Raw genomic sequence first — 10,967 nt, 5'->3', positions numbered from 1 at the left:
AATTTGCCACTGTTTTTTTACATTTTTTTTTATTCAATGCACAAAAGGCAGTTTAAGCTTATTTGTTAGTCTTGCATGCTTGTTACAATATAAAGCAAAGTGCTGTGCATGAGAGCAAGAACACACACTGAGATTTCCACTTTCCAGCAGGCGTGGAAACCTTGCTCCGCTCCTCTGGTGGAACATTCAGCATGCTCTCAGTCACAGCAGGGGATGCTCATTTCTCTGTACAGTTATGAGCCTTGGTCCGGCAGTTGGCAGCATATATTGAGGTTGAAGTAAGAGGAGGAGGGGGGGGGGGGGGGAGTGATGCATGTGGGTGAAGCAAAAAGTGACAACCAGGTGCTGTGTCAGCATCAGAAGCTTTGACTGTTTGCAGGTGAGACATGCATACCACTGCAGTTTTAATGAGCTGATGCAGGTGCGAGGGTCTGTGGAAGGATGTCCATGAGGAGGTGGGAGAAGAAGAGAGGCTCTTTATCTGTGGGCCTGCTGGAAAGCAGAGAGAGGAGGTGGAAATGGGAGAAATCAGAAGAGGGAGCAGGACTCCATCGCCTGGCAAATCTGGGCGAACACTTCATCCGGCGATCTCTCGGCATCAATCTGCAGACAGAGACGAACAGAAGCCTTTCAGAAACTATCAGCGTCTTCGCTTTGAGTCGAGGACAGCGGCGTGCTGCGGCTCACAGCAGACTGATGACCTCAATACTTGTCGTGGCATTTAAGAGCACACACACTCAAACACACACCTGGTGTGGCATTTAAACCTTCAAACAACTCATTTTTAAAAGGATGGCTCACCTCCAAACGCAAAGTATGTGATTTTTCTACCTGCCTTCGTGTTAGTGGACACATCAGTGGGGTGAGTGAAGCCCACACTAAGTCAGATGTCACTTCTAAGGTCAGAGCTGACCTTTAGGGTGACATCTTTCTGTACAAACAATATTCCATAACATCTAACCCTACTTTAGATGTAATTCAAATGCTTAAAGGTTCTTATTTTTATCGTAAAAATATCTAAGCCAGTCTTTTTCTTGTTGTGAAACAGTACCTTAATGTTTATTTAGAACATGTTAAGACAAATTGCACACAGTGACTGGTCATCACTGAAAAAAACTACAGATTAATACAAAAACATAGGCCTGAGCTATGACATCTGGGGAGACCAAGTGAAGAATTGCTGTAGTTTTCATGTCTGAAAAGTGAAGCCAGTTCAGGAGAGCCTTCAATCTGTGCTTTCTGATGGCGAGGAGGGGGCAACTCCTGATTGTCTGATTGTGGGGCCGCTGTTGGCATCACAATGTGGAAGAATGTTTGATAGTGGCTGGAAAATCTCTTGGCCTGGATTGGTTGCCATGTTCCCTTCGTTCTGCCCAAGGGCAGGTGTGCTATGCATGTAGCATCACCAGGTATGCAAGGTAGATAAGTAATGGATACAATGTAAAGTGCCCTGGAAAAGGCTATATAAATCTAATGCTTTTTTTTTTATGACTGAAAATAAAACAAACATTGAACTGTCCCAGTCTTGGTATATATATATTTAGTCTTACATTGTTTACAATAAAGCAGATAGCAAATTGTTTTTACTATGTTGATGTGGATACTTTCATTCTCAGTAATTATATATATGTATATATAATCATTCATTATCTGTACCATTAATTTCAATTAAGGGTCGCAGGGAAGCTGGAGCCTATCCCTGCAGTCTTTGGGCAAAAGGTGGGGTACACCCTGGACAGATCGCCATATATATATATATATATATATATATATATATATATATATATATATATATATATATATATATATATATATATATATATATATATATATATATATATATATATATATACACATATTAATTGAAATTAATGGTACAGATAGTGAAAGAATATATATACATATATATATAATGTATATGGGGGGAAGTTTGGGAGGGAGGCTGGCCCTGTGATGGACTGGTGACGTGTCCAGGGTGTACCCTGCCTCACACACAATAAGGGCTGGGAGAGGCTCCAGCTTATTTTGAAAATGGATGGAAAGCTGATTAGAGAATCTTTCCAAAGTGAAATAAATAAATGAAAAACTGCAAGCTTCCAGTTACGTGCTTGCTTATTCTAGACTTCCTGGCTTGTTGTATTTATCAACATTCAAGACCAGAGGATGTGTCACTGAATGCTTCGGTGTGTGAGTAAAATAAAAGCACACGAGTGTTCTCTTAAAATCTAGAGAGCTTAAGAAACTCTTATGACTGACTCTCAAATGCCATTGATTTTTAAAGTCCTGAAGAGAAATCGGCCCCTTGACAATCTGACTGGGTTTTCTTATGGAAAATTTGTTTTGTTTTTTCTTATTTCTGGGTGAACTTGCTCAAAACTAAAGTAACGTTCAGGCACCTTCATTTAGTTTGTCTAGACGATGCTAATTGCAATGCTTGCAGTTAGAATAAAGGGGAGAGTGGCATCAGCAAACAAACAAATGTGATTTGCTTCATTTATGTCAGACGCCTGGTTTGACTGCTAAACGGAGGAATGATAACAGGGCTCATTTTTTCCCTTAATGTGATTCAGACATGTTGAAGCTTTATAACATCTTCTGTGGTTGTTTGGGTTTATTTGGAAAGATGTTAAATTTCATCCCAATATTGGTTAAAACAGAAAGAAATTACAATAAGCAAGCAAAAATACTTAAACACAACACACATGAGGATCGCTCCATTGCGCTAGTAAACCTATGCTTTAAGTAGTTATGTACATTTTACAATGTAATTACTACACAGTAAATAAGAACACCCACGCACCAACTAAATGTTATAAAATGTATGTCATAGCTATTTAATTAGTTCGTATGAAAGTCTTAAACTCTGTTGCTTTAGTGCATTGAACCCCTGAGCAACTGCATCTGAATCTTACTGTGTGCAGAAGCGTCTTGCGTTCATAGTGAGCGGTGAGCGCCTGGCTGTCGCTGCAGAAGCTCTCAGCCCTCCTCTGCAGGGTGCCTTCTTTGTCTGAGGCAGGATGGAAGCTGGAGGAGGACCTCCCACGACACTTCAGCCGACTGGACATGGTGTCTGAAGAGCAATTCAGCAGGATCACCGCACTGGGTTCCCCGATCTGACACACAGCACAGTGAGATGAAAGTCATTATTTACAACAGTGAACCTCTGCGTGTCTGTTTACTATTATTTGGCTCTCTCAGCTCTCTGTGGAAGAAATTGCCATTCTAAACACCTAATATCTTTTTGCTGAGGGTCTCTGCTTCTCTTTTAGTCCTGCATTTACCCTCTGTTCCCATTTCGTTCCTCATCATACTGCATGACTTTCCTTCGCCTTGCTCTCTTTTTGTGGACAAGCTTCACGTCTCCTGCTGCTCTGATCAGCCTGATGCTCTTACCTTGGCCTTAAACTCCTCCGCCTGTCTCAGGTCTCTGGGGAAGCCGCTGACCACCACACCTTTTCCCTGCCGCGCAGACAACGCCACGGCATCACACAGCAGTTCCAGCAGTGTCTCCTGCAGGCAACAAACACATCATATTATTTACCATATATGTACTAATTAGGGCTTGTAAAACGATCTTCCTCTGTAATGTTAATATAACATTTAATATCATGTAGAGCACAGAGGATTGGACGGGTGAAGACTACAGCAGGTTTACAATGCCAGTTTGTTTTAATTAAACCGATCACTCCTTTATTCTTTTGTTGTTTTGGGTCCTGTCTCGTGTAATATTTAGTTCTAAAAATGGTTTTAAATGAACCCTTTAACCAGCGGTGGGCCGCCCCAGGCTGTTTTCATACATTTTTTAATATAAAACCTTGTACAAGGTCCATCATGCGCTTGCTGGTCTGTCAGTAGTATTAAAGTATGGTATCAATGAATTAAAGGTAGAGTATGTAAGAGTTTCAATATTTTCAAAATAAACTAACTAAAAAAATAATTACAATCATAATTAGATAGTTTTTTGTAAACATGTAGGTTCCAGTTCGTCCATATTTGATGCGTTATTAAATTACAAGTTTTATTAATGACAAAGACCCTTCTTGAATGTATTCTGACCAGTAAAAAAAAGTACTTTTTTTCCACCAGTGGGGGGAGTATAAGCCCATTTATTGCAGAGCGGCTCTGAGCTACAGCTCACAAGCGATTCCTGCCCTCATTGGAGCTGGCAAGTAGGAGGGGTGAGGGGTGAGTTTTGCTCATTACTGCCAACCTGTGGTCGTTTGTGGAGGTAGCAGTTTTGTGGTTTTGCTCACGACCTGGTGTTTGCCACCTGGTGGTGGAAAGAATCGCCTTGAAATCTTACATACTCTGCCTTTAATGTATTAATGCTTTTCTGATATAGCAATAATATGTATTAACTATATCTGTTTACTATCCACAAGGTCTGTGAGAGAACTCTCTTCTGGGACACAAACAAAAAACAAACAAACACTTATTTGCACAAGTCATCAACTTTGGAACGGCCTGGGGGCGGGCCCCGCCGGCGGGCCCCGTTAATTAAGTGGTTAAATAAGTAATGATTTAAAAACATAAGATGATAAATTCTAAAAACCTTATGTTTTGTTGTTGCATTTTTTTTTTTTAAACCAAAATTGTTTAAATAAAAAGAAAAACTGACATTTTTAACAGTAAAGATACCAATATTAGCAAGTAAGATAAATGACTGGTGATGGCAGACTGTTCACCAGACAGGCGCTGGTTCAGACCTTATTCTCACGGTGCTCTTAGCTGTGGATGCTGGGTTTAAAGCTGCTTGTAGATATGTTTGATCAGGTGTTTTACAGAAGGCTGCAGGTTAAGAATATCATCTGAGGAGCCTCTGAAAAACCTGGTAAATGCAGAATCTATGAATACCTGAAAAATGTATTCTTGAAATGCTGAATCAAAGCTGATCAAAAAGTTATTATCAATGAAAAATCCCTAAAAGACTTTATACCCACATCCTGCCAGTCCTTAAAAGGTCTGATCCATGTCACAATATGTTTATATTTACCCTCTGTGAATGAACATATGAACATATTCGAGGAAAAAAAGAGGAGAGAACGTTAAGCTGGCTTAAACAGTGCAGCCCACTTTGTGGCAGAGTATGTAGGTTGCAGCCATGAAAAACAGACCAAATCTTCTCCACCAAACTGCTTATTCTGCTCTCGCTTGTCTGTTTTGAGCTTTTGCTTACTGACAGTCAGGTGCAACTGTGATTAAATTTGTCATGGATCAATAATGCTCATCCCACAAAGAAACATAAGCAGACTGAAATTATTAATGAAATGTATGGCCAAGCAGTAATTGGCTTGTTGGCAATACATTTATTACACCAAAGAAAGAATTGACCAAAATCTGATCAAACACAGATTTCCTACTTTTTGTGCCACGTTTATGCGGATCTACAAATCAGCAATTTGTAACAAGTTGTAAAAAAAAAAAAAAAAGCATGGTTTAAAATTAGCTACATTTTGCAGCTGTTGATCCCTGTTGGTGCCACACAACTCATACATGAATATTAAAGCACAATTTTCTCTGAGTCCTTGAGTTCTTAAGATTCACGTCTCATTTTATCTGTAAACTTTCCTTTTCTTTCCAAATCAGATGTTTAGTTCTTGTCAGCAGAGTGTTACAACTTTCATGGAAATAATTTCTAAGCTATGCAAGATTTAGGTGACTAATAAACAGGCAAATTGAAAATATTGGGGCTACGATAGATGTCTTCATGGTGTTTTCATGGAGCAGCTGAGCTCAATGTGAGCGGCTTGACAGATGCAGCAGTCAGGTTTCAAGTTCTTTGTCGTTTCTTTTCAGGGTTTCTGTTCATTTCAAAGTCTTTAGCAGCGATAGAAGGAAACATTCACAAACCCGATCACAGGAATATATAGTCCTGTTCAAAGTGGTAAAATGCAAATATCAAAAATTAAAATATGGGGAAACATATGTAGAAACACAGAAGAGAGACTGAGTAAAAACATCCATCCTTCAGGATTTTTCTATTTCTTAAAGAAATCACATTTGGATAATCTCCTGTAGATCTTTATTTATTTATTTGTTTGTTGTTAGCTGCAGCACTTCTTTTGTTCTCATCTGCTTGTTCAGTTTCCTCAAACACACTACACACCATCCTTAATACTCCAAGTATTAGCCAAAAAGTATTTAGGGAATCACCTTGTTGGTGTAAAAAATACAGATGTATGCCTGTTGAACGGTGTTATCTTTAACTTCTTTTGTAGACACAACAACAGAAAAGGGGGAAAATTATGCATCTATGCAACAGGCTGCCAATAATCAAGTGGCCAAAGACACAATTTAAATGAGCTCTTTGCTAAGTTGTCCATTATGTGTACCCACAATAGTAGTTTATTCAATTAAGCGAGATGCCATTTCTATGCTTGATTGATTCAGCTTAGTGTTAAGTTGCTTAGATATTGTATAACAAACAACAAAAACAACAAAAACAAAACAAAAAAAACCCAAAATGCATTTCTTTGACTAATGGTCAGGTACAGGGACTGAACTTTACATGAGTAAAAAGCAGCCAAACACTCTGAAAGCCTGAAGAAATATTTATCAAGAGCACATTAACTCGATAATGTCATATAATCTATATTTGATTCATACAGTTTCTGAGACCTTTTGCATCATTTTATGGTAAAAACAGGCTCAAACCCCTGTTGTGTGCAATCTGGTACACAGATGGATACAATAACTATAATATAAAAAATGTCTTAGTTATTCTTTTACATTTTGTTAAAGCATCAAATAAAGAGTTCAGATAGAAACAAAACAAAAACTTTTACAGGACAGTCTGGCTGCTTGGAAGCAAAAACAAAGAAATGAGAAGTGATTTATCAAACTAAACCTAACCTCCTTTACTTTCTTTTTATTCACTCTATAGTTCCTGGAGATGTGGAATCTTCTACTAACAAGTGTAGTGGACAGCACATACGTGAACATCTATGCTGATGATGCGGTTGGCTGACCTCATGTGTCCGAGGTTAAAACGTAAGTACACGCTCGGTGTAAAGGCTGAACAGATCGACCGTTTCTATGATTCGTTTGATCTGTTCCCAACATAAAAACAGATTAGGTGTTTAATTTGTCAGTTCATTCACATCCTTTATCGTCATACGTGTTCCCATGTCATCATGGGACTTTCCATATCTCATCTGTTGATGTAAGCAGGAAAGAGCAGAAAGCTATAATCCTTGAGTCTTTCATTCAGCAGGTTTTTAAGCCCAACAGACCACAACAGCTGAGTAATACACAACTATAACACAATTAATTATGGATTTTCACACTCTAACATGCTGGATACTTAAAAAAACAAAACAACATTTTAAATTAAAAAACTTTTCTAATAGTTGAACTGTTGGATTCTCTAATTGTTGAGTGCCAACGTCAAGTTCAGAGTCGATAAGAAGACCGCCAGCAGTCCCGTTTGGTGACAGGATTTACTTAACGAAGACTTGCAGAATGGGCAGGAGCAGATCTGACAGCAGCAGTTTAGCTTTCAAGATGTAAGCAGCTCCTGTTCCACTTAAACATTCAACTTCACAATCAGACGCACATCAAACCACTTGCAACACACACCTACACAGGAAAACAAGCACTACGACTGACAGATTAAATATTAACGGGATCGCACACCGGGGAAATCTTACGCTTGTTCCTTTGTGACTGTCGATGTGCAGACCAATGGCACACATGTGGACAGACAGGACATGATTCACAGAGAATATTAAATTGAGCCGTCTGTGTTGCCAGGCAACAGAGTGGCAACAAGTTAAACTGTCTGTGTATCGTTATTAGAGTTTAGTGCTCACCAGTGAACCGCAGCGTTTTATCTCATTGTGAGATAAAACCCCTAAACTCTGATGTGGGTGATTCTGCTTTAAATCTGCAGAGGTGCACTTTGCTAATCCCCTCTGCGGGATTATTCATCCTCTTTTAAAGTGCTGTCTTCTTCTTTTTCTCTCTATATAACCGTCTCATTCTTCTAAAAAAAAGAAAAAGAAATGGCAGTTCTCATGTTGGAGAACACATGGGACATGATGTTAATGTGCAATAAGAAGCTTAGACAGCTGAGCCTTGCTTGAAAGCAGTTGAGTGTCTCCCTGAGTCAATGAAGATGAAGTAAATCAGTGCATGGGAGTTTTTTTTTTTTTTTGTTTTTTTTTTTTTTTTTTTTAAATTCAGCTTCCAAATCTGTTCAGTATATCAGTTCTTTTTTCTGTTGTGATGATGGGAATACCAAGTTAGCCTTTTCTATTGTAATTTCTGCTACACTGGTTTTGCTCTGTTCAAGTGGAATAAAAGGAAAAATAAACATTGTACAAAGCATTTTTAGGTTAAAAAAACACATCTTATGATGTTTGCTTGATTGTTTTTTGTCTTGTCCAGGATTTAAGCAAGCAGAATGAGTATCTACATGCTGTGTTCTGCTCAACAAACTTACTTTGCCAAGGGGAGCATTATAGATATAAAACTCCCCTTGATATTCTGGATTCTTACTTTATTTCTTTTTCTTTTTTTTTTTTTTTTGCATAATTTTTTGTTTTACAAAGTTTGTATTGCTGGACCGGACTGGAGAGGATAGAAGAGGGACAGAAAGAGAATGGAAAAGAAGAAAAACCAACAACAAAAAAAAACACCTTGTAGACAGAAAAAGAGAGAGAGAGAGAAAGAAAGAATGAAAGAGAGAACAACTTGCATACATATGCATATACAAAAGCATGCATACACACCCACCTATATATCCACCTATACATCCACATATACATCTTATGATCATGTAAATGCTCCATGGATGTGTTGACTATGTGAAAACTATTTGGAGACATTCAGACGGCTGTGGATCAAACTGGGTCACTATGACAGGAAAAGCAAAATATTCCTGTGTTGAGAAATATCAGGATACTATTTTTAAGCACTTTACCAAAATGCCTGGTAAAGTTAAAAATGACTTGTTACATGTTATAATTCACGCTAATTGCAGAATGCTGGTGCAAACAGTATAGATGGTGGAGATGAGCTGAAACTGATACAGCATGATAAGGAAGTGTTATTTCCAACAACAGTATAACTTTTTCATATTTTTCCTGACTGAAACCATGCCTTTCCTCTGATTTAGTCTCAACCATGTTTCAAACTGCAAGATAACAAGCTGAATGACCATGACGTGTCAAGATGCGATACACCTTGAAGCCCTATATTGGAGGTTTAAACCTTCCCCAGAGTCTGTTTTAACCAGCTTTGTGTGTTTTGCTCTCAGTGTGAAAAAAAAAAACAAAAAAAAAAACATTTTCTCATCTGGAGCTGATTCTTTTCCTCACATGACAGGATTTAAAGTAAATTTCCATAACATTTCCACAAGGAGACACGTTTTTTTTTTTTTTTTTTTTTATTGTTAGGATGTTTTGTCCTCATTGGAAAAAAAAGTAATCCTTTTTAAAACCATCTCACAAAGTGAACAACAACAGCTGTTTTGTTGCTAAATCAAAAACAAACCAAATCCTTCAGAGAGATTACACACCACTAACCTGGATTTCCTCAGATAAGACAAGTTTGTGTCCTGTTTGTTTGTCCACAGATAAAAGTTGATCATGAAAGTATATGAGTAACGGCAGAACTGGGCTTGCAAGCACTAAATCTTGTGGGCATTTTATTACCTGAGCTGCAAGCTTAATCATAGAGTCATGCACCAAGAATGTCCGTAAAATAAAATCTGTAAAAGAAACGTGGTACAAGCAGCAAGTTTGGTTGGATGGATGTTCAGGATGAGAGAAGCTGTCAGGTTTTTCAGTTCACCAAATCCATTAAGAAAATATTCAGTAAGTCACTTGAGTTGATCCATATCCGACCAATCCTCCCAGCGAGGAGGTAGTCATTCAGTACATTGTAAATAGCTCATCCAATTTGTAAGACTTTTTAAAAACCTTTTTTTCTTTCAACATCTTTTGAGTCTTTTATAGCAAAATCTAGTTTCTTTTCTCTCACAGATGAACTTAGTGGTTTCCTGTAGCCAGCAGGTTTTTTTTTTTAAACATAAAGATTGCAAAATTGTGCTTACGAAGTATTGCAAGATTAAAATACGTCAAATGATCACACTCATTAATGACTCAAATATCTGACCAAATATTTAACTGTTTACGGTATGAAATAATGAAAAAATATGAAATGATTTTCCAATATGTTCTGTTTAAATTGTGAAAAGGTTTAATTAAGAAACTTAAAAAAATGTTTTTAAGCATAAGTATTGTAAAGATTAAAACTAGAATAAAAAATAATCTGATTGAGATCTATTCAAACCAACAAAAGCAGCACTGCGTGTGTTGATGTTTACCTGACTTACATTTTCCTGTGATTAAGGCACTGCCATGTAAACTTCTTACCTTAACCGGGATAAGATGTTTAAACTATGTAAAGTATGTAGATCTTACTGGCACGGTGTGTAGATACCTCCTGACCCATGTCCTGACCACATTACTACAGTAGTAATATTTACAGGTTTTTATCATAGTCTGTGATACACATTGCTACTTTACAACGTAGGCTCTATGCTCCACCAGTAAAAAAAAAGGAACATTTTACCTCTAACTAATAAAAACAACATAATCAGAATGATTTACATTTTTTTTTTCCAAACCTGAAACTACTTCTGGCTTGTTTTAATGGCGGACTGACATTCCTGAGCCATCATTGCCATCCAGCATCCTGGACCAGCCAGTAACTTTGTGTTCAAGCTAAAGGCATCATGTTACAGCTACGTTTTGGTTCATAAACCAGCAACTGGAAATCAACACACTGGCTGAACAATGTGGCTGATTCAGCAAAAGAAAAACAAAAAAAACCCTACAACAACCTAGTGAAGGACATGAGGTAAAAGAAGGATTAACATCAGACTAACTTTTTAAATCATGGAGAGCTCAGGGAAGAGACTGTCATGGTTTCTGCTCTGCTCTGACCGAGCTGCTCTCTTA

At 37.9% G+C, this 10,967-nt stretch overlaps 1 protein-coding gene across 1 annotated transcript in view; it reads right to left on the bottom strand.

The window, feature by feature from the left end:
• Positions 1–528: 528 nt before the first annotated feature.
• The window catches only part of ak5 (adenylate kinase 5), a gene marked incomplete at its 3' end in the record, with an annotated part of 131,013 nt that continues 120,574 nt past the window's right edge, over positions 529–10,967 (bottom strand). Inside the window, exons 12-14 of the mRNA XM_079243678.1 lie at positions 3,394–3,510; positions 2,913–3,113; positions 529–603 (exon numbers count right to left, since the gene is read on the bottom strand). Coding sequence (XP_079099804.1) covers positions 529–603; positions 2,913–3,113; positions 3,394–3,510 — 393 coding nt within the window. The remainder of the gene's footprint in view (positions 604–2,912; positions 3,114–3,393; positions 3,511–10,967) is intronic.

Source organism: Telmatherina bonti, assembly GCF_933228915.1.
Source record: "Telmatherina bonti genome assembly, chromosome: 7".
Classification (NCBI taxonomy): domain Eukaryota; kingdom Metazoa; phylum Chordata; class Actinopteri; order Atheriniformes; family Telmatherinidae; genus Telmatherina; species Telmatherina bonti.
This window is presented reverse-complemented; position numbering and strand designations above follow the sequence as displayed.